The sequence below is a fragment of the Haplochromis burtoni genome, unplaced genomic scaffold (genome assembly GCF_018398535.1).
Source record: "Haplochromis burtoni strain Fernald_Lab_line unplaced genomic scaffold, NCSU_Asbu1 Contig_549, whole genome shotgun sequence".
Classification (NCBI taxonomy): Eukaryota; Metazoa; Chordata; class Actinopteri; order Cichliformes; family Cichlidae; genus Haplochromis; species Haplochromis burtoni.
Window position 1 is genome coordinate 43,472 of NW_024582910.1, and position 24,784 is coordinate 68,255.

Genomic DNA, 24,784 nt, shown 5'->3' on the forward strand with positions numbered 1-24,784 from the left:
AAATCTGGTCTTCCTGTTCTTGAGCGTAACCAGTGGTGTACACCTTGTTGTAAACTGTCTGAGCTGGCTAGTATATTCCTTCTGGTTGAAAATGTCCCAAATGTTATTTTGGCTCCTCATAAAACTTTTTAATCTCTCTCTGATATGTTTATTTAGTTTTTCATTTAATGATGGCTTCTGTTGCTTCATCAACATCTCCTTAAAACTCATATTAAGTGTTCCAGTAAACAGCTACCCAATGCCAAGTGTAAATGGTTGTCTGCCTCTCTGTGTTAGCACTGTAACAGATTGGCAGACTGTTCAAGGTATACCCTGCATCTCTCCCCATGGAGGTGAGATAGGCTCCAGCCCATCAATGACCCTGAATGGGTGAGTGGATGGCTAAAAAGAAAACAAGAAAAATGCTTCAGTGGCAGGACCCACTGATTGATAGGATTCACCCTTCTTCAAGGTTCTGGACATCATAAGGCTGCTCTGGTCTGTAACACAACACACAGTTAGTAAAGTGTTTTGGCAATTACAATTTCTGTAATTTGTTAAATCTTAGCCTTCGCTTGTGTCAGCATCTCTTTGGACCTCATACAAAGGGTTTCACTGGACATCTACTAAATGTAAGTTCAACACTTATCTCTATATCTCTGCTTAATTAATGATAGAATAATTATGGGAAAAGTCTTAAAGATTGACTAACGCCAATGAAAATGCTTTCTAATCTGAGACCAAATTTTAGTGAGTCAGATACTACTGGATTTTTACATTTATGCTTCACCCAGATCTGAGTTTGAATGAACCAAAGATTTAAGAGTATTAGAGAAAAAAGTCATACTTTCCATCCGTTCCCAATCAGGTCTATGTTCCCCGCCCCAGAATGACATACAACGTATGTTACAGGCCCAATAACAGAGCTGAAAGCAAGGCAACCCCATTCCTCCTGTAATCTTGGCTCTTTGGAGAAATATCTTTTTTATTCTGGGTGTCTTCTTGTTCCAGATAAACTGAGAAATTAACTGGTCTATTTTCTTAATTTATTCCAAGATATTTAAAGTATTTGAGATGGTAAAAGGAAACGAAGTCAATGTAGCACTGTCTAATTTTTCTAAAGAACTAATAGGAAACAATATGCCTTTTGTTAGCTTAATTTTGTATCCAGAATTTTTCCCAAATTCAGTTAAATCTGTCATAATTTTTGGCAATGATTTAGTAGGGTCAGTGATATATAGCAACAAATATGTTCTACACCAAATCTCCTTATTCCTTTATAATCCTTTGCAGAGCGTAATTGAATGGCGAGAGGTTCTATGACAAGTGCAAATAGCAATGGGGACAAAGGGCACCCTGGTCTTGTAGAGCGGTGGAGGAGGAAAGGACTAGAAGTTATATTATTTGTATTAACCGAGGCCTTAGGTTTTGTGTAAAGCAGCTTAACAAGGGAGATATGATTAGGGCCTATGCCAGACTTTGACAGGGTCGAGAAGAGGAAATCCCACTCGACCCTGTCAAACGCCTTCTCCGCATCTAGTGAGAGTAGTACTTCAGATTGATCACAAATGTTATGTGTATATATTAACAAATATTCTAGATTTACTAAGACACGTTTTAACATCGTCATTATGGGTTTTTCACTATGGGCTGATAGAAAATGTAATTTATACCGCTTAAAATGAATAAACATGTACAAAAGAGAAGGATTCGTAAATGTTTCTGAACATACCCCTTTAAGCGTACAGGCTCATCATCATACTTACTATATTCCTTTTATCCACACTGACACCAGTCTCTAGGATCTTCTGTAGGATCTCTGCGTGCCCTTTGCTTGCTGCTAGGTGCATAGGCGTGTTTTCTTTCTGTAATCCAGACATAACAATATATAATAACTAATATATTATATATACATATACATATACATATATATACATATACATATATACACATATATATATACACATATAATAACACATATATATGTGGATAAATATATATATACTGCTGCTGGTTACACATAAATATAGGGGAACGATACACAAAATTCACGGTTCGGTTCGGTTCGATACTTTGGTGTCACGGTTCGATATTTTTTCGATACAAAAAAATGTTCATGCATTTTTAATTTGTCATTTATTAAAATTATAAATATATATTTTAACTCAAAAGTACAGTTTTTAAATTTAACCCTAACCCTTGTGCGTGTTTTTTATTTTGACAGCGAATGCGCACCTGCGGACCACTTATGTGCAGCCCTGGTTATTTAGCTCATCATATTGCAGCCACAGAAATTCTTTTGTCCATGAAACCATAAAGCTGCACTTTCTTTTTGCCTTATAGTCTGATTTGTCATAACTTCTCCGTTTTGTGGTAAGCTTTTCTTTGGCTGTCACTTCTTCACCCTGACCTGTCTTATTTGGCTCAGCAGAACTAAAATATATATCCTGCTGCTTTTACACACGCACTCACATAAGCTCAGCGATTCTCTGCGCGATCAACCTCTCACATGTTTAAGCTTGCTGCGGGAGATTTCACTTGTCATGTTTGCATAGTAAGCTAACGATTAATAAGACGATGTCAGAGGAATTGGTGCACAAATTATCATCACTCACAGATCAGTGCTGTCGCTCTCTATACACAGTTCGCATTGCAAAGTGAAAGCAAAAAAACAAGCGCAAATTCAAACGCGATTTCAATATGTCACATATTGACAGTGGCTCACCGATGCCAATGACATAATTACCCAGCTACATTTCTGAAAGAATGCAAAAGCATTGACATATATTTTTCCTTCCTACAATAGCCCGACGGGCAGGGAAGAGATAGATTTTGGTAGCCCGACTGAAAAAATCGCTAGCTCCGGACGTCGGGCTAGCGATATTGCGAGCCCTGTATCTGATTGAGGAATCACTCATCTTTGGAAAAGAGAGTTTATTACAGAGAAATGTCTCTTTCCAAAATAAAAGCTATACTATCCGCTTCTTCTGGGCTATATTCTCAGCAGCATAAGGAGAATCCTGTGCTAACAGCTGTCTAAATGACTCGGCTAAAGTTAGTAGCATGCTTGTTGTTTTTGTCTTTGCACTAGGATGATGTCGGCGTAAATGTGCAGTCATATTCGTTGTGTTCCCACTAGTGCTTTCAGGTTAATCTCGTTGAAATGACCTTAACGCCACAACACGGCAAATCTCCGTTAACGAGCTACCGCCGATCGCCCCGTGCATGGGGCTAGACGGCCAACACGTTAACGAGCTAACTGCGCTAACACACTAGTTCCCACCCATGTAATTGAGCATTGCATGGCACATCCAACATACTGTTTTACTTTAGTCCATGACTCGCTTACCTTCAGGGTCATACGTCACATGAAAACCAAAATAATTCCAAACGCCAGATCTGAATGAGGGTGGGGGAGTCATGTAGGAGAGCTTAACTTCTGTCTCGCTAGCTTGCCCTGCGCTCTTCCTTCTGACTATGCTGTCTGTGTTGAGCGCTCAGTGGATCTGCGCTCGACAGTGCAGCCTAGGCGGAGTAGTCGAACGCAGATTCACTGAGCGCTCAACACAGACAGCATCGTCAGAAGGAAAGTTGATAAAATAAATTACAAATGTTGTATTGTTCATACATATGCGTACCGAACCGAAAGCACTGTATCGAACGGTTCAATATCGATACGAATATCGTTGCACCCCTAATATATATATATATATATCATATATATATTATATATATAATAAATAATCCAGGGGCAGCAAATCACATCCAGTTTGCGTTTAGTTGGAACATCATTTATTTTTCACACACCTCCAGGCTGTGTAAGGGCTATCTGACCAAGAAGGACAGTGATGGTGCGCTGCACCAAATGGCCTGGCCTCTACAGTCACCTGACCTAAACTTAGTGGAGATGGTTTGGGATGAGATGGAGCGCAGAGTGAAGGCAAAAGGACCAACAAGTGCTCAGCATCTCTGGGAACTCCTTCAAGGCTGTTGGAAAACCATTTCAGGTAATGACCACATGAAGCTCGTCCAGAGAATGCCAACAGTGTGCAAAGAGGTAATTAAACCAAAGGGTGGCTATTTTGATCTGAATGAAAATATACAATATAAAAAATGTTTTGAGTTATTTCTCACTTTTTCGTTTACTTCATAATTCCATGTGTGTTCATTCATAGTTCTGATGCCTTCATTGAGAATCTACAATGTAAATTGTCATGGTTCTCACTTGGCCTTGTTTTTATAAACATTTCAACACATCTTTTCAAGTCAGTTTCAAAACTCTGAAATGCTGGCTGCTGCTCAGCACAAATTACCTTGGCAGAAGTATGGGAGAGCCTAACAAAGCTTTTTTGCACAGCTTCTGCTTGTATGGCTAAACACATCTGCTGATTCAAAGTGTGTGTCTGTGTGTGTATGTGTGTCCCTGTCTAGCTATCTTTGTGAGGACCGAAATCTGCATTCTGCTATACTTGTGAGAACCAACAGTCACTTGTGAGGACACACAACCTGGTCCTCACAAATTTGAAGGCATTTCAAGGCATTTTTGAGGCTCAAAATGTGGTTTTAGTGTCAGGGTTACAATTAGGTTATGTTTAGGTATAGGGTAAGGGTTAGGCATTCATATTTAATGGTTAGGGTAAGGGGCTAGGGAAAGCATTATGTCAATGAAGGTCCTCACTAAGATAGCTGAACGGGGTTGTGTGTGTGTGTGTGTGTGTGTGTGGTGTGTGTGTGTTGTGGTGTGTTGGTGTGTTGGTGTGTTGGTGTGTGTGTAGTGTCCTTCAAACCAGGCATGTAACCCATTCCAATCAGAAATTCAACTGCTTCAAGCTGTCCATGTTCAGCAGCTAGGTGTAGAGCTGTCTTCCCTGACTGAGCAGAAAGACATACACATACAGTGTATACAATAGTGCTTCACTGAGTGCTTCACTGAGTGAATGGGTTAAATGCAGAGCGGGATTTCCCCACAGGGATCAATAAAGTATGCATTAGTATTATTATTATTACAAACAAGATATAATAATTCCATTAATATCCATATAATAAAAATTCCATTCATTTTCAGCTTGATTTATTTCATATACTGCTCAAACATGTAAGGAAACACTTAATCTGACTATAGCATCAACTAAATAAAATTTCTGGGATGTTGATCTGGTCAGCTAAGTAGTAAAGCACTCAAAGCGCTTTGTACCGGATTCAATAGTGATGGGCTAAAGCTTAGGTCTCCCAGTTTGCCTACCAGATGCTGTGGGATGATGGTATTCTTCTCCAGGTGTGCAAGGTTCCGGTACAGAGCCAAGGAGATGGCATCCTCAATGGAGTGAGTTTGCCAGTAGGCAAACTGGAAGGGGTCGAATTTGGAAGGGAATCTAGAGCTAATTGACCAGGAAACATCTCCTGGACCGCGAGTCTTCTATGAAGAGCCGTTTTTCTTTGTCGCCAGTGGTCGCGGCCGCTACTGTGTGCTGGCGGGGCCCGTGTTCCGGGGACGGAAAAGCATGAGGCAGCAGGCAGCGGCCCGCTCTGGCGCCAAAACGCTGATGGTAGAAACAGAGGTCCTGTCCACGGCGCCGCTGCGCCACGATCTCTGCCATAAGCAAAGGGTGGGATGCTCCGGGGCAGGTCGGCGGGGAAGTGGAAGGTGCCGCCGGCGAGGCAGGAGAATACGATCCGCTACCTCAGCCAGGGAGCGATAATCGTTCGCACCCAGGAGCGGAGAGTTGGCGAGGCTGGCTCTCACGGCTACCGGCAGCTGTCGGAAGAAGATGTGGGCGAAGAGCGAAGAGGAATCCCCTGTTGTCCAGTCCAAGCAAGGATAGCATGTGCTCCATCAGTTCCAGAGCCGTACCGCCACCCAGGCCTGAGAGGGAGAGGAGCTTTTCGGCTCGCTCTGCGTCGAAAAGGGCATAGCGCCGAAGAAGCAGGTCCTTAAGGGCGGTGTATTTCCCTTGGGCGGGTGGGTCCCAGAGGAGAGTCAATGCACGACGGGTGGCTAGCGGGTCGAGCAAGGCCACCACATAGTGATATTTCGTGTCATCGTCAGCCAAGATGCCACGAAGAGCGAACTAAGCCTCCATGTGCACGAACCACGACGGGGGATCGTGCTGTGGCAGCTCAAGCGCCACAGCAAAGGCAGCTGCAGCAGGAGGCAGAGGTCTGGCAGCCGCTGATGCATCCAGAGCGGAGCCAGTGCCACCATCAGGCTGCAGCATGCTTGAGTCAGGGGTCACCAATGTGGAGGTAAACACAGGCGACACGAGGGCTCTTGACTAACACTCCTCATGTATTACTCATTACCACACAACTGAATACTTTTCCCTCCAAAACACAGCAACAACACTTCCTCAGAACTGGGTGTGAGTCGAGCCTCCAGTGGTCCACCACAGTAGGATTATATTTAACTGCTAAAACTTTCTGAACAAGTTTTACACCACTGAAAAAATAATATGTGAGGGCATCATTTTTTATATTTTGACTTTCACTTCCACTCCATTAAGTGACGTGGCATCCTTTATTCCTAGCACATTACTTAATCCATATCAGTATAGATATCCAACATGATTTTATGTTTTGAAAATGTTCCTTTTTGGGGGGCAGTGTATTTTGCGCAAATAATATTTTGCTAGGAGATGAGAAAAGAAAGGAAGTGTTTGTTCTTTTTATGACTCAGTTAGTACAAAATTGCTCTGTAAAGCTAGTAGTCCGTCACCTTTTCAACTCCATCTAGACTGATGCCTTCTAGGTGCTCCAAGATGAACTCCAATACTCTGATGTGTCCTCGCTGAGCAGCACAGTGCAGCATATTCAGACCATCCTAAGATGAAAAGGATATCAGGTCAAGACAATAACCTTGTTATAAATAAGTTGCATTGCAACCCAATAAAAAAAACAAACCCTGTTAAATTCAGATTTTTTAACAGTTCAATGAAATATGGCAGCTCTTACTTTGTTTTCAGAGTTGAGCTTGGCTCCACAGGACACCAGGATCTGTAGGATGTTTAGGTGACCAAACCAGGATGCCAGAAGCAGAGCATTCATCCCAAACTGTGGACGATATTTACAAACTAATGAATCAGAACACAGAGAAAAATGTCTGACATAGGAATGGGAATCAAAAACCGGTTCTATTAGAAGACTGGTTCCCAGTAGTTTAATTCCTTGGAATTTAGTCTGCCTGCCTATCGATTCCAGTTGCACTTGCGCTACAATCAGCTGAATTTAGTGTGCGCTGGAGGACGAAAATAGTGGCACAGTCCACAGTTTGTATATGTACATTGCTATTATTCTTATTGCACAAAAAGGATAAGACCGTGACAGTAAGATGGAAACTGCATCCAGGACAGAAACAACTGCATTATGTTGCTAACACAACTTTGGCTCTTTGCATGCACAGGCAGCATAACAAACCCATCATTGTCAAATTTCTCTAAGATTATGTTAAATGATGGTTTTCACAAGGTATAGCAATTCTATTTTCAATTCAGTTTTATTCATATAGTGCCAAATCACATAACCAGTTGCTGCAAGTCACTTTATATTTAAAGGCAAAGACCCTACAATAATACAGAGAAAACAGACAGCCAAATGACCCCCAGTGTCTGACAACTGATGGTACCCCTGAAAACCAGAACCAATGCAGGGGAATACTGATGCATGACTACCAGTTGAACAACTTTGGCAAACATTGGTGTGGCTGCTCATTGGAAGACACAGTGGATTCGAGCATGTCAGGTGAGTATGGGAACTACCCTCAACCATTTCAACTGAAGGCATGTTTTTTTAGCTAACTGTTAGATTACTGAATTCTTATTGTACACATGGGCTTACAAGCAGGATATGGCTGTAGGGCTATTCACAGACAAAGCTACTAGCTATAATTCTAACTATTCTAAAAATGTCACTACCCATTATGAACTAAATATCAATTTAATTAGTGTTAATTAGTGTGGTAGATGTATGAGACTGACAGCAAAACCCAGGGTAAATTAACTTCAGCAACAATACAAATCCACAGTGAGTTATTCCCCATATCAAGGAATGGTGTTATGGGCGTGTTATTGTTACCACGTTTGCGAGACTAGTAGGGTCGGCATGAGCGCAACATCTGCATGCATGCACAGACTAGCCTATGCCGACAACCCCACAATGTTCCAACTATGAATGCACCGAACCAAACTGTAACAGGAACAGGTGTGTGCCGCTGTCTTTATCCACATCTGTAACAGAATACAATCCCCTTTCAGCTTCCCCCTTGAACTTACAAAGGAATTTTGTAACTAAGGAAGTGAGAAATTGTTCTTGTATCAGTTCAAGTTTACTTACACTGTCAGTCTCATTAATGTCCATATCATGCTCCAGTAGGAGACGCAAAGCCTGTTCATTCCCAGCTCCTGCTGCCCAGTGCAGTGCTTTTCGGCCTACCTACACACACACACACACAAAAGACAATAACAGCACAGCGTATTTCTTGTTTGTTAGTGCTGACATTTTGGATTAAAATCACTTGTCCATAATAATTCCTTTGAGCTCATTCATTCGTTCTTGTGGCAGCTGAGTGCGATGCGGCAGGAATGAGAATCAGGACACCCAAGTCTGAGGCCGTGGTCCTTAGCTGGGAAAGGGTAGAGTGCCCATTCTGGGTAACGGACAAGTTACTGCCCCAAGTGGAGGAGTTTAAGTATCTCGGGTCTTGTTCACAAGTGAGGGGAGATCGACAGATGGATTGGCTGCAGTGATGCGGACGCTGTACCGGTCTGTTGTGCTGAAGAGAGAGCTGAGTGTAAAAGCCAAGCTCTCAATTTACCGGCCGATCTACATCCCCACCTTCACCTAAGGACATGAGCTTTGGGTAGTGAAAGAACAAGATTGTGGTCAGCCATCCGGGAGGGGTTCAAAGTAGAGCCGCTATGCTTCCACATCAAAATGAGCCAGTTAAGGTGGTTCGGGCATCTGACAAGGATGCCTCCTGGGTGAGGTGTTCCGGGCATGTCCCACTGGGATGGAGGTTCCCGGGCAGACCCAGGACACACTGGAGAAAGTGTCTGGAGAATGGAGGTCTGGGTTCCTGCTTAATAATAATAATAATAATAATAATAATAATAATAATAATAATAATAATAATAATAATAAATAATGGATTGGCATTTATATAGCGCTTTTAATGGACCCAAAGTCCTTTACAATGCCACTATTCATTCACTCTCACATTCACACACTGGTGGAGGCAGCTACAGTTGTAGCCACAGCTGCCCTGGGGACAGACTGACAGAAGCGAGGCTGCCATATCGCGCCATCGGCCCTCTGGCCAACACCAGTAGGAGGTAGGGTAAAGTGTCTTGCCCAAGGACACAACGACCAGGATCGAACCGGTTGTAAATAACAAATATACATTTCAAAAAACATGGTGCAGAAACATTTTGTACAAGTCAAAGGAGCTTGCAAAGAAAAGCGTCTGGACTTCTTTAAGTTGCTTGAAGACGTTTCACCTCTCATCCGAGAAGCTTCTTCAGTTCTAAGGTCAAATGGTGGAGAGTCCCAGATATAAACCTAGTGGGAGTTTCCCCCCACAGAGGGACAAAAGGACCCCCTGATGATCCTCTAATCGCCTGAGCCAAGGTGTGAAACTGGGTCGTGGGTCCCAATCAGCCAGAGTTTCGGGTGAGTTCATTGTGAAACCTGGCCCCACCTTATCATGTGAATTCCTGAGGTCAGATGGCCCAGGATGTGAGTGGGCGTTAAGGCGTCTGGGAAGGGAACTCAAAACTGGATTATAGATGGCAGAGAGTTGGTGTCGTAAACCCCGCCTCTGTTCAAAGATGGTCGCTCACAGTGGACACACCATCTTTGATGATCTTTGATCACCGTCTCTGATTATCACTGGTTCAAATGTTTAGGGATAACTGGTAATTAAATTTGATAAGTAATTACATAAAAACAACAACAACAACAACACTAAATAGTCCACATTTTGACAAACATGCTAATAAGGTCTTCTTTAATTTCCGTACATAATCTGGCTACAATGTAGCTGCCATCGCCAGTGTGTGAATGTGTGAATGACTGAATGTAGTGTGAAGCGCTATGGGGTCCTTAGGGACTAGAAAAGCGCTATACAAATGCAGGCCATTTAACATGTACCATGAGTCTGTACCAAGCATGTCACGACCTGCAGGATCAGCCAGGTGCTGATCAGAATCTCTCCACTCCTAGCCCTCCTCTCTTCTCTTTTTCCCTCTCTCTCCCCCTCTCTCCTTCTCTCCCCTGTTTTGCCAGGGCGGAACTCATGGCTCAGCCCCGCCTGTTGGGTTATCATATAGCCCGACGGGCGGGGCTGAGATAGATTTTGGTCGCCCGACCGGAGATATCGCTAGCTCCGGGACGTCGGGCTAGCGATTTTGCGAGCCCTGTGGCGGGTTCACGCCCTCGGTCCACGCCTTCCTGGATTGTGAACACCTGGGCCTCATCAGACCAGCTGGTATATTAGAGGGAGGAGATCAGCTGTTCAACGCTGGATTGTTGTGAAGGCTCTAGTCAGTACACGTCTAGCTCAAGTTTCCTGTGCCTCTGTCTCAGAGACTTAACGAGTGTTTCTTTGTTCCTAGATTCCCCGGACCCGGATTGAACTGAGCGCATGTGTGATTTCCCCGTTTTCCCTGGAGTCCTGGACCCCTGCCCCTCACGTCTTGTATATAGCACTAACCCCGCACTGTCTGTACATACACTTGGTGAAGATCTGTAAATAAACAGTCTCTGTTTAAACGCTACTCAGGAGTCCTGCGAGTGGATCCTCTAAGCAACCCGTGACAAAGCAAGACAATAACCAGGGCATTATCTCAAAAAGGACTTTAGTATAGCATATAATATATTATGTTATAAAATATTATCCATCAATGCATATAGGTGGACCAAAGTCCAGGACAGCTTAGTTATTCTAAGACAAATTTACAAATTTTAAGTGCCGACGGCCCGCTAGCATGCTCTATCAAAAATGTGCTTTGTTGTGTATCTGACGGACGAAAGCTAAACCAGTTCCACATCACTGAAGTTGCAGCATTTTTACAAACCAATTCTGGTTCATCCGTTTCATTCAACGATCCGCTCTCGCCCTTCTCATTCTCCATCGCTGCCATGCTTTTTCCACCATGTGCGTATGAAAACAAAGGCACTGCGCATGCGCGTTTTACCCATATTCTATCGCGATATTTCATTTTCTTATCGTTGCCCAACATTATACCGGTATTACCGTGAACGGTATGATATGGCCCAGCCCTACAATTAACTTCATCATACATAAATAACCCAGGAGTCTTCGAAGTAACTTTGGTCCATCGAGACGACAATAAAATGATAATATGGTCTCCTGTTAGTTTGGAATTGAATATTGGTCAAGGGTTCCCTTTGTTCACTTCAGACTTTCAGTACAACTGTGTATCACACCAGTTACAAAATACTGATGAGCAGGACAAGGAACTGAGAGCAGTAGCAGTCAATGAGAAATCTGTTCCAGATCGTGAATAAAACCAGAAAGATAGTGACCGACTCTAGACAACAGAGGACAGATATTTATCAGAGCCTGTGTTTATCCTGGGACAGGACGTTAGTACACAGTTGTGTTCATAAATGGTAAATGGCCTGTATTTATATAGCGCTTTACTAGTCCCTAAGGACCCCAAAGCACTTTACACAACCAGTCATCCACACATTCACACACTGGTGATGGCAGCTACATTGTAGCCACAGCCACCCTGGGGCGCACTGACAGAGGCGAGGCTGCCGGACACTGGCGCCACCGGGCCCTCTGACCACCACCAGTAGGCAACGGGTGAAGTGTCTTGCCCAAGGACACAACGACTGAGACTGTCCAAGCCGGGGCTCGAACCAGCAACCTTCCAATTACAAGGCAAACTCCCAACTCTTGAGCCACGATCGCCCAAGTTTACATACTCTGGTATATGCATATAGATGATAAAAGAAAAACATTTCTTTCACTCATGGTTAGTGGTTGGCTGATGCCATTTATTGTCAAACAACTGCGGGAAAAGGTAGTTGACTTCTATAAAACAGGACAAGGAAATAAGAAAATATCAGCAGTGTCAAACTCCAGTTAAGAAGTGAAAAATGGGGGTTCTGCTGAAACCAAACCACAGTCAAGTAGACCAACTAAAATTTCAGCCACAACTGCCAGACAAATTGTTTGGGATGCAGCTCCCCCAATCAGAAGCAGGACCTGCAGACTCTTAAAGGTGCCGAACACTCATACACAACAGACCAGACATACTGACACACCGATTCAAAACATGGCCAGGGCCACATAACAGAGTAAGCCAGAATGAGACTAGGCAAGAAAAGAAAATGAGAATTTAGAGGACCCAAGGCTTGGATTTTTAAAGCCATCAACTGCTGACATCCAGAAAAGTCTGTGCTTCAGCATGCTTACTTTGTTTTTGGCATTGACGTCCACACCCTTCTTGATGAGTTCTTGCATTTTCCATGTGTCATTTCTTTTGGCAGCATCGTGAAAATCCTTTTCAGACCACAACACTGAAATCAGACAAAGAAAAAACCTTAAGCGTCAAATCTGTGCTGGAGTTGAAATGTCATTTGCCACCTTTGAACCTAACCCCACCCATTGCATAAAAGTTAATAATCCAAGAAAAAGTTTACAAGAGGAAGACGGGGGTGCAGAAAGAGTGAACTAAGCTACATGAATGTGTGAGCCTGAGTGATGCTCAGGCCACAGGTAAATGGCCTGAGCCAAGTGGCACAACAATTCACTTCTGCCACAGTTTCTTTTGACATAAAGGGACTTTAGCATGACATTCAAGTTCCAGCACCACTCTGCTTGAAGCTAAAACTAAGTCTTTGATCTCTATTGGCATTCATGACCTGTGCTACCATTTGTAACTGTGGAGACACGTATGGCTGCAAAGGAAATGAATTTAGTATGGTTGTTAGCTGTACTTTCTTTCACCCTCATGTTGTGTTCTGGTCAAATTTGACTGATTTAAAACATTTAGCTTTGAAAAAAGTTTCATCAGACTGGCCTGAACATTCCATGACTTTGTCCACGAAAGAGTCCACACACTCAAACGCAAAACACACTCCTTGGGTTCCCTGGCAACCACTACAGAAACATTTTCCCTAGTAGAGCCTCTCTTCCACGGAACAACTCCAACTGTGTTGGCAGTTCTCACAAACAGTTGAAACATTGTTTCAAAGGGATCAAACTTGTTTCATAAATTTGGTTTATAATACTTTTTTGGAAGCAAAGCCCCCCCAAAAAAGCATAGAGGCAACTATGTGGCAACACCAGGGCAGGTTGATATACCCTAAGTGAGGCTCTTGATTACACAGTTGATCACTACACTGGTGAGGACAAGTGAGAGAATGAAACTGACAATGAGGATGAAATAGAGGAGGAAGTGTCAGAAGCTAAAGACAGCACTGAATATAATTTGTGCAATCCCGACCAAGATAAGATGAGGAGGAATTCAGTGATGAAGATGACGCTGCTGTCACATTCAAGAACTTCAGGAACTTATCCCCACCTGACAATCACGTTAGGTTTTCTGCTGAAAATTTCATTAGAACCTGCAAAATTTGCTGTGTCCTGGATGATGACATCAAATCCTGCTTCGAACAGTTACTGACTGTGTTGATCTAAACCATAGCGGCAAACTTTGAAGGGGAAACAAAAACAGAGTTACAAAGAAAGTTGGAAGGAAGTAACCCAGAAACAGATCAAAGCACAGATGAATCTTTGGATGTTGAGTAATGAATTCAGATCCAGAAATATTCAACCGGCAGTTTATGGGATGCAGCGTCTGGTCAGTCAATGTTTCAGGCCACCATGTCACTCCAATAATCTTACATGTTGTTTCGGGTGATTCTCTTTGACAGCCACGATACAGCACCAGGTTGTCATCATGAAGACAAACTGGCGGTGATCAGAGAGGTCTGGGGCAAGTGTGTGGAGTGCCAGCCACTATATTTCAAGTCCAAACGTCACAGTGAAGGAGCATCTGCTGGCTTTTAGGGGACACTGCCCTTTTAAACAGTATGTGCCAAGCAAGCAGTCTAAATACAGCATAAAGAAATGGGCAACATATGAAATATAAAGTATTCCCAGTCACTTTTGACACAACAGGTGTTACTCTGTTTGACTGTAAAAATATTGTAAATGGTCAAAAAAAAAAAACCTGTTCCTGGTAACTTTGACCCAATGTAATCTGTGACAATTGTTTCTCGTAGTCAAAACAATGCAGAAATTACTTTTTAGTAGTCGAATTCACAGGTTATAACCTCGGATTAATGAAACATAAATAACAAACAGAAGTTTAGAAATGGTTTATATGAGAAACAGAAAAGCCACTGGGCTGCTCAGTCACTAACTAACATTACTGTACTTTTATTATGAGTGTTAGACTGTAAGAGTAACAGCTGAATACTAAATGTGTTCAAACAGCAGCATATTTCTCTCTCTCCACATCTGTAAGGACAGGTGAGAATGAGACTTTATTCGAGCTTTGAGGGATAAACTTCCCATCTGACACTGATTCTTCTCTCTGATTACAGGAGCTGCACTCAGATTCAGACATCAGCAACACCCAGTGATGATTTATGCTGAAAACAGTTTTTTAGTACTGGAAAAAATTAACTGATGAAAAAAGAACAAAGGCTAAACTAAGTTAGCCCTAAGTTATTAAGTCGTATTGTATCACGCACTTAACTGTAGATTGTTATTCATACATTCATTTCATTACGTTTGGACAACTGTATTTCACTGTTTATATGTGTAAGCAAAAACTCCCTGGAATTCCTGCAGGTTGTTCAAAACGCTGCAGCAAGGCTTCTGACCAAATCTTCCAGTACTCACATGTGACGCCATCTTGGCATTGGCTCCCCATTGAATTCACATTCCACTTTAAGATTCTGATTCTGACTTTTAGAGCTCTCCATGGACAAGCAGCAGTTTACATTATTGAACTTCTACAGCCCTATGTCCCTAGCAGGTCCCTGAGGTCATGTGATCAGGGCCTACTTATTATACAGCATACGAGGCTTAGAACTAAGGCAGACAGAGCTTTTGCCTCTGTGGGCCCTAGAGGAACCCAGAGGCAGTAAATCGAGAGTAGTAGTAGTAGTCAAGTATTTATTTATTGTCATTGTCAAAGAACAATGAAATTGCGTTTGGGGCTTCCGTACAACCCGTAAAAAAAAACAAATACCCCTTAAAACCCAAGTGTAAATATTTAACCCAGTGTGACTTCAGTGCAATGAGACAATCCTTAGCAACAACACTGGCCTACAGCACTGGCCTAAATCTCGGCAGTGTCTCTTCTTCCTCAAAAGACTTAAAGACTTCCATCTGCCTCTGAAGGTGCTCAAGAACTTCTACTCCTACACCATCCTGACGGGAAATACCTGCACCTGGTATGGGTAAAGCACCAAGCAGGACGAGCTCTCCAAAGAGTGCTTTGCTCTGCCAAACACATCATTCCCTCAGAGCTTCCTGACCTGCAGTCTGTTTACACCAAGTGGTGCAGTACCACAACCAGGAAGATTATGAAGGACCTCTTCCATCCCCACAATGGACTCTTCTCACTGTTGAGGTCAGGGAAGCGCTTCTGCTCCTTTAAGGCCAAAACAGGGAGAATGAGGAGGAGCTTCTTCCCCCAGGCTATTCAGGCCCTGAACCAGGTGTAGGACTGCAATCTCTACACATCACTGTACATGCAATTAACAACAACAATAATCGTCAGTTTTGACTGTTTGATCCAAGACTGTCGATCTGCACACGGCTGATTTGCACACCTTTTTATTTTAATTTTTAATTTCAGTGTGTTCTTGTATTTTTAATGGTTGAGAATTGCACAGCAATAAGCATTTCACTGCATGTTGTACTGTGTATGATTGTGTATGAAAAATAAAATTTGAATTTGAAAATTGAGCCCTGTGGAGTGCCACATGACATAAGCATTAGATGCTTCAGAACTGCAAAGGTTTACAGACAAAGATCTATCTGCCAGATAAGACCTAAACCATTTAAGCACAGTGCAATGCAATGATGTAGCAAAGATATTAAAAATGTTGTGGTCTATTGTGTCAGAGGCAGCAGTTAAGTGAAACAAAACCAGAACAACAAGTTTACCAGTCACATGCAATAGGGATGTTGTTAAACACCCTTAATAATACAGATTATGTGCTATAAAGAGTTTTACCCAGCCTCCCTGGGAAAGTCTATGCCAGGGTGCTGGAAAGGAGAGTTCGTCCGCTAGTCGAACCTCGGATACAGGAGGAACAATGCGGTTTTCGTCCTGGTCGCGGAACACTGGACCAGCTCTTTATCCTCTCAGGATACTTGAGGGTGCATGGGAGTTTGCCCAACCAGTCTACATGTGTTTTGTGGACTTGGAGAAGGCATTCGACCGTGTCCCTCGGGGTGTCCTGTGGGAGGTGTTGCGGGAGTATGGGGTGTCTGGCCCATTGCTACGGGCCATTCGATCCCTATACAACCGTTGCAAGAGCTTGGTTCGCATTGCCGGCAATAAGTCGGACTCGTTCCCGGTGGGTGATGGGCTCCGCCAGGGCTGCCCTTTGTCTCCGGTTCTGTTCATAATTTTTATGGACAGGATTTCTAGGCGCAGCCAAGTGGCGGAGGGCTTTCGCTTTGGTGGCCTCAGAATCTCATCTCTGATTTTTGCAGATGATGTGGTTCTGTTGGCTTCATCGGGTGAGGGCCTCCAGCTCGCACTGGAACGGTTCGCAGCCGAGTGTGAAGCAGCGGGAATGAGGATCAGCACCTCCAAATCTGAGGCCATGGTTCTCAGCCGGAAAAGGGTGGAGTGCCCACTCCGGGTCGGGGATGAGTTCCTGCCCCAAGTGGAGGAGTTCAAGTATCTCGGGGTCTTGTTCGCGAGTGATGGGAGAAGGGAGCCGGAGATCGACAGACGGATTGGGGCTGCAGCTGCAGTAATGCGGACGCTGCACCGGTCCGTCGTGGTGAAGAGGGAGCTGAGTGTAAAAGCGAAGCTCTCAATTTACCGGTCGATCTACGTCCCTACCCTCACCTATGGCCACGAGCTGTGGGTAGTGACCGAAAGAACGAGATCGCGGATACAAGCGGCAGAAATGAGCTTCCTCCGAAGGGTGGCTGGCCTCTCCCTTAGAGATAGGGTGAGAAGTTCGGCCATCCGGGAGGGGCTCAGAGTAGAGCAGCTGCTGCTCCACATCGAAAGGAGCCAGCTGAGGTGGTTCGGGCATCTGACAAGGATGCCCCCTGGGCGCCTCCTGGGTGAGGTGTTCCAGGCATGTCCCACCGGGAGGAGGCCCCGGGGCAGACCCAGGACACGCTGGAGAGATTATATCTCTCGGCTGGCCTGGGAACGCCTTGGTATTCCCCCGGATAAGCTGGAGGAGGTGGCTGGGGAGAGGGAGGTCTGGGCCTCTTTGCTTAGGCTGCTGCCCCCGCGACCCGGCCTCGGATAAAGCGGATGAAGATGGATGGATGGATGGATGGAAAGAGTTTTACCCGACCCACAGGAGGCTATTCATATCTAGAAAATGTTTTAGTTGACATGATACAATTTTCTCTAAAACTTTGGTAAGAAAAGGCAGCTTGGACTGAGGCCTATATTTAGCCAGTTCAGTGTGCTCAAGAACAGGTTTCCTAAGCAATGGCTGCACTACTGCACATTTAAAATTTACAGGAACTAGACCAGAGGACAGACTGCTGTTTATAATAGCAAGAACAGACTGCCTGCCGTATAGCAGTCAAAAAAAAGAAGAGCTGAGGCCTTAATATAGCGAACCACATCCTCTAAGAGTGAGAGGGTCACCGGCTCAAACTGAGTAAAAACAGCAGAAGGGACAGAGGCAGAGAGGCGAGTCAGCAGCGGTGATAACAGCCCTTGTGGTGGCAACCTTTAAAAGAAAACACACAGAAAACCATTGCATATATCAGGAGAAGCGTCTAAACAGAAACAGAGGCAAAGGTGTTAAATAACGTGGGCTATGGCTGTTTTAAGAAATGAAATCTGTAAAATATTCCTTTTTTGCCTCTTTAACAGTATTCTGGTAGTGACACTGGCAGTCTTACAATTTGAAATGACAGCTTTTCCATCTGTGCTCTGCTCTGTGACATTCCCTCCTGATAGCATGAGCTCTGTCATTAAACCAAGGCTCAGGTTTAGAATTAGGCTGCCTGACGTTACTAGCCAGAGATGAACTATTTGTTATTAATCTCCCGCTCTCTTCAACAGCTTGTCCTTTCCTCCAAGGATGGTTTGACAGGAAGAATAAAACCAGGAACAGGAAGGGCCACAAAGCTGATTAAAATCAGCAAAAAACTGAGAGGCAATGGGAGATAATAGCCCAATATTGCTGAACAGGAGGGCGAGCTGCAGTACATGTAAAACCCACATTAAATAAAACACACATCTGAGAGTACAGAGGTACAGACAGGTTAGTCACAGGGAGACTATATGAAAGAATAAGGTCTATTGTGTGTCTGCGCTTATGCAGGGCCCAGTACAGAGTGAGTAACAATAAATAAAAACAAGTTGCCCCCCGTACTGGATAGAACAACAGGGGGAGACGAGCAACTCCTTTTTCCCACAGGATGCAAAATGCAGTCAGCTTATCGTCCCTGAAGCGTCCCGAGCAGGTGAACCTGTCATTAAAGTGGACATAGAGGGGATCATAGCATTAAATGTGACCCATCCTTTCTTGTTGCCAATAAATGTCTTGAGCAGTAGATGGCAGCTAGAACTGGAATTTCAATGTAGGCTCTTATCTTCACTTCATCTACGTCCATCCAATCCTCGCACCTTTACGTCCCATGCAAGTCAGACTTCATGCTGCTGATGTGAGCAATTGCATAGAGTATGTGTCCTGGTGTGAAACCAGTTACTAGTGGTTTGCAGTGCATGCTCTCTGCATTAGTGGGAAACCACTAACTATTCTAGAGCACTCAAAGCACTTTATACAACATGCCTCATCCACCCATTCATACAAGGGTTTTTTTCAATGCTTAATTGCTTTCCATCTAACATTCACACATATTCATACTCCAGTGGTTGCATCATAGAGCAGCTTGGGATTAGTGTCTTGCTAGAGGATATTTGGCATGCAGACTGTCGCAGCCAGGGAACCACAAACCTTCCTATCAGTAGGCGACCCAGTCTACCTCCTAACTAGACACACCATCACGAGACATCCACTCACCATCCACTGCTCAGCCTCCTAGTAGATACACCTATGGTAACAACTTCAAAAATCCTACATAACCTTGTTCAAGTTATTTCATTCACAAGTTTTAAAAAAAACTGACCTCTAACCTTGACCATGAGGTCGATGTCACCGAGATTTGAAGTTCTCCAAGATTTGTAATAGATACACCCATGGTATCGATTTCAAAATCCTCATTATGGAGTTATCACAATCACAAATTTGTATGTCCATGCTGCTCGCCTATCTGGTGGGCAACTATAACCCATCAGCTTTTTACAGCTGAAGGGGGAAAAAATTTAGTTTTCATGGTTTTCAATTCCGCAATTCAGCAAAAATGGTCAAGGGGGGGGGGGGACAGACACAAATGGCCAGCATGAAGCCCAGAGGGCTAACTTAATCTAATGCAATGTTTAAATTAAGGTCCCAGTATGCCTGCCACAACATCATCTCACAGTCACTTGTACCTGTAGGACTATTGTTCCAACATCTCACTCTGTGTACCTGTATGTCTCTAAGCTCCTGTATTGGAATATCACTGAAATGGTAGGAAAAACCGTTACAAAGCACACTTGTGTCTTCAACCCAGCTGGATCAGGAAAAGCCTGATGCACCAGGTTATAACAATTGAGACCTGGTAACACAAAGACTGTGTTCTAACTTCTCAACATGACATGAGAACATGACATTGATTAAAATCATCCACATTTTTCTAACCGAAAACCTTAGATGACGAGTACAGGCTGTGAGGGACAGTTCCCTGTACAGCGGTATCCAAGCCCTCACTAACTACAAAGGATAGAGCCCCCCCAAGCCCCAAAATCACCCTCAAACTCGCGAAAGGAGCTCAACACCTTCTTTGCTTAGGTTGAGGTGGACTGCTCAGTTTGCTCTCTGTGGACTAAAGCTCAGCATTCAACACTATAAAACCAGACATCCTCATCATCAAACTGGACCATCTTCATATCCCCCCCTACCAACTGCTCCTGGATCAAAGACTTCCTCACAAACCGGCCTCAATCAGTCCAACTCGGACCCCAAACTGGGTGTTTGGTACACAGACCACTACTGAGAAAAGCAAGGCTACGCAGAGGGTAATGACACTGCCCAGAAAAATCATTGGCTGTACTCTGCTACAAATTTTGTGGAGGGTGGCACACTGGTCTGGTGCTCATTGGTCTGGTCTAGAACAATGACGAGTGACGAGTCTGCATACAGACAGGAAATAGCAGTCAGAACCACCTGGAGCTGAACCTGCTCAAGATTGTGGCGATATTGGATTGTCGGAGACCCCCCCACGCCTTCCTCCCTCTCACCATCCTGAACAATAAAGTATCTGATGTGGATCACGGATTTGAAGTGGTCCTCACATCAGTCTGTCTGGAACAAGGCCCAGCAGAGGTTGTATTCCCTGCAGCAATTCAGGAAGTTCCACCTGCCACAGGAGCTGATGGTCATCTTCTACACTGCAGTCATCCAGTCTGTCCTGTGTACATCAATCATTGTCTGGTTTGGCTTAGCCACGAAGCAGGACAGGGCCAGACTGCAACGGACAATCAGAGAGGATCCTCAAGCAGAAAACATCTCTGCAGATCCTGGACATAAACTGTTCTATTTTTACAAAAACCAGCCACCACTCAGCCATGACTCAGGTCATATGCATATTGTACTGCACAATCTGCACTATTCAAAATTAATACTTAAGGTTCATCCAGGTTGCTCTATGTTCAGTCTATTTATATCTATCATTCATGCCCAGCTGCAACTTGTCATAGTTTGTATAGTTTCTTAAGACCTTCCACAACTTGCACTTTTCTAACTTTCTAACCTCGTATTTATGTTCTCCTTCTGTATATATGACTTATTTGCTTATTTAAAAATGTTTATTTTTTACATGCAGAGAGTAAAGCGAACCTGAGTCAAATTCCTTGTTTGTGTGCACAAACTTGGCCAAATAAAGATGATTTTGGTTTTGAATCAATGCATGCAACACCTGTTTCAGGTACAGAAAGGCAGCAGTGTCCTCAAGATTGCTTGTTTATTTCTTTTCATTCAAAAGACCCTCAACAGCAGTAAATGTTTCTAAAATAGACAGTATAAAACTGTGGGTGATTATATACATCCATCTTTTATACTGAGTATAGTTACATCTCCTGTTCCAAATGTATCCTGAGCTATGAATGGTTTCTTATTATCCTACAAAGTATCAACAGGCTTTTTCAGTGCAAAATCTAAACAATTAAATGAATAGATACAAAAAATAGAACAAAAAAGAAATCTCAGAAATCATATTGACTTTAAATGTTGATGACAGGAATTTAAACTCCTCAACAGTTTACTCACAGTCACACAAAGAAATCTGAGAAATTGCACTTTTAATTCCTGTTTCCTGTTAATTGCAGTGTGGAGAGCAAATGATCAGGATACTCCAGTCACTCTTTTGTCAAACTTGAGCAGCAACACAACCATCACAGGGGCTTTAATGGGGCAAATAAAATGTGATAGGCTAAGATAACAGCCACTATACAGATAAGATTACCCAAACTGCTAATACATAAACTGTGCCTCTGGGCTGTTGGCTGAGCGTGAGGGTGGGCTTCCCTGCGCCACAGACGGACATCCTGCGCTGAGCGAGGACAGAAATACTTACAGAAGTCGTCCTCCGACAGCAGCTCATCGCCCATGACTGCTGCTCTTCAGAGCCGCTTCTACCGGCCCGGCTCCTCTTCCATCACTAGCCCGTTATCCTTCTCCAGCACAAGTTTATCCTGCGTGCTAACGTCAGTACATTTGTCAAGCTACACATGTCAAAACCAAAGAACCACCATATCCGGTCTGTACCTTCAAAATAAAGCGAGCACGTCTTCAAAGCAGAAACGACGCTTCTCGGTCTTTTTCTGGCAGACAGCGAAACGTGACATTCACCAACTGCTGTGATCTATGGACTCAACTCACCATAAACCACATATTTAATAAACAGATAGATCTATCTAAAATAGATTTTTGGCCTGATAGATTTCACTTGGGACCAGCTCCCAATTTGGATTCTGGAGACAGACACTATCTCTACTTTTGAGATCAGGGTTAAAACTTTTCTTTTTGATGAAGCATATAGTTAGGGCTGGACCAGGTGACCTTGAATCCTCCCTTAGTTAAGCTGCAGTAAGTGTGGGGATTCTGTGTTTCTTCTTCACTCACCTCTCTGTACTCAGTTATTAGTCATTATTAATCTCTGGCTCTTTACCAGAGTGTCTTTGTCCTCTCTCCCCCTCCTCACCCATTCAGTAATGCCGATGGCTGCCCCTCCCTGAACATTGTTCAGCTACAAGTTTCTTCCTTTTAGAAGGTTTTTCCTTCCCACTGACTCCAAGTGCACGCTCAGAGGAGCGTCGTCTGATTGTTGGGTCTCTCAGTATTATTGCTCTGGTGTAAACTTAGAGCTACATAAATAAAACTGAACTGAAATGAATATTGCAATTTTTAAAGCGTGTCCGAGTCATAATGGGGCTGTTTCCTCTCTGTTTCTTCCTGTTTCTCATGTCTCCTGCTTACTTTGGAGTTTATAAAACCATCTCCACCTCTCTTCTTCCTCGCATGGTTTTGGAGCAAAAAGGCAGCTGGTAACTGGCCAGTCATATTGATTCTGTAACGTGTTTGTTGAATCTCTATCTGAATATCTGGTGTGCTGTCTGAATGGCTATCCCACAAAATGACCAATAAAGAATTTGAATCTGATCAAATGAATGAAGCTAATGATCTTGTGTGTCTTTAATCCACTAAAAACAGCTAAAAGGTACTGCAACCATTCCTCATCACTGGCCCAAGTAGAAGATCTCTCCTTGAGGAACAATTTAACCCAGCGCTGTTGTCATTTTAATTTCTATTGTGAAACTGTTATTAATATAAAATGACAAACTTCACACTACAGTCACAACAGTCCAAGTAACCCGCTAATCACATAAAAACTGTAAATTTGAAGCTGCAAGCAGCAAGTGATGTCATTTTATTGAAACACTTATTGTTTCATTACATTTTTTAATGATCAAATATACTTTCATTTTGCATCGGTTGACCATCACACCACATTAGCCAGTGTTTATTTCTAAAAAGGGTTTTAAAAAAATCGCTGTTGGGATGTTAACAAATTTTAACAAAGGTGCAAAAAACAATCGAAGAAATTTCAACCCTCACCTCAGCAGGATGATTATATCAGGCTACAGTATAACAGAAGGAAGCTACAGTGCAGCATGTGTAACACTGTTGATAAATGCTTCAAATGGTTTGTGAGACTGAAGACATAACAACAAAAGTAAATCATTTATCTTTATTTAAGCAATAGCAAACTTTATCAAAGAGTACAAAACTTCAGTCGATCTACTGTTATGAAAATATGCTTACATATTCTGGAGGACACAAAAATTACATTTCTACCACTAGAAAAACCCGGAAGATTCTTCATTAATAATCAGTTCAACATTCAGACAGGGGAGAATGATGCACATACCCCCCATACAAAAGACAAGTATTAGAGAATAGTAATAGGCATTAGTGAGAGCTGCTCTAAGTGCGTTTCTGTGCAATATACAGTACATTAATGAAATGATATTACTAATGATAAAAAACCCTGTAAAGTAAAAATATTCCTTTATTTGCTTTATCAATGTTAAGAGTCTGAACAGATCCTTACCTACACCGTACATCTTCACCTTCACCAGTGACAAACACCATGAAGGCGGTGATTAAAGTATAATTTCTCTAATAGCAACTTGTCAGCAAAAACTTCCCAATGAAAAGGAGAGAAAAAAGCTTCTGAGGTTCACAAATGATTAGAAATGCTTTTAGGCATTAACAGAAGTGCTTATTTGTAGCTGTATATATTTAACCTATATTTATATATTATATATTTAACTTCTTAGGACCTGGCGTCCACATATGTGGTCATCACATTTTGGGTTGTCTAGAACAAAATACTAAATTTTGCTCTACAAGGGCCTGATATCCACTCACGAGGACGTCATCCTCCCACTGTTCTATCGAAATTTAAAACGGATGTCCTCATATGTGGATCAGGTAAAAAAAGAAATCAGGTAATTCTTTGTTTTTACATTCATCAGGTCCCAATGAACCCAAATAGCAAAGAGAAATTAAAAATGCTGCCATGAAAGAGTTCGGGTCTTCGGAGGCTAAAGTATTGATTCATCGATACTTTGTTAGTCCTCACAGCTCAGGTGAACAGAACCTTCAAAGACCTGCTGTGTACCAACACTTCTCCTGTATTTGAAACATTGATCCGTCTAGAAGAGCTCACAACATAAGAGATGACTAAAGCCAGATGCTATGCTTCCAGTTTTTTTTTACATAAATCCCTTTGGATAGTAAGAAAATTACCTTAAGAAACATTAAAGGTGTTAAGGCACACAGACAAATCTGTGCGTAGCAAGAGTTCACACACAAATCCATGATTTATCAATATTTTCGTACCTGAATTTGTTTGCACTGTAGAAACAAATGAAGAAGTACCATGTGTACAAACAAACACAAATGGCTGCCGAAGGACATTTAATGAAATGAATAC

At 43.0% G+C, this 24,784-nt stretch overlaps 1 protein-coding gene across 4 annotated transcripts in view; it reads right to left on the reverse strand.

The window, feature by feature from the left end:
• The window catches only part of ankdd1a (ankyrin repeat and death domain containing 1A), a 27,848-nt gene extending 5,396 nt beyond the window's left edge, over positions 1 to 22,452 (reverse strand). The window contains exons 1-7 of one of the 4 annotated variants that reach the window (XM_042214329.1): positions 21,860 to 22,446; positions 12,419 to 12,522; positions 8,305 to 8,403; positions 6,928 to 7,026; positions 6,692 to 6,796; positions 4,755 to 4,851; positions 1,746 to 1,846 (exon numbers count right to left, since the gene is read on the reverse strand). In XM_042214329.1, coding sequence (XP_042070263.1) covers positions 1,746 to 1,846; positions 4,755 to 4,851; positions 6,692 to 6,796; positions 6,928 to 7,026; positions 8,305 to 8,403; positions 12,419 to 12,522; positions 21,860 to 21,893 — 639 coding nt within the window. In that variant the 5' untranslated portion in view covers positions 21,894 to 22,446. Of the gene's footprint in view, positions 1 to 1,745; positions 1,847 to 4,754; positions 4,852 to 6,691; positions 6,797 to 6,927; positions 7,027 to 8,304; positions 8,404 to 12,418; positions 12,523 to 21,859 lie in introns of all 4 variants that reach the window. The other 3 variants (XM_042214331.1, XM_042214330.1, XM_042214332.1) reach the window with 3 other exon arrangements.
• Positions 22,453 to 24,784: the final 2,332 nt, after the last annotated feature.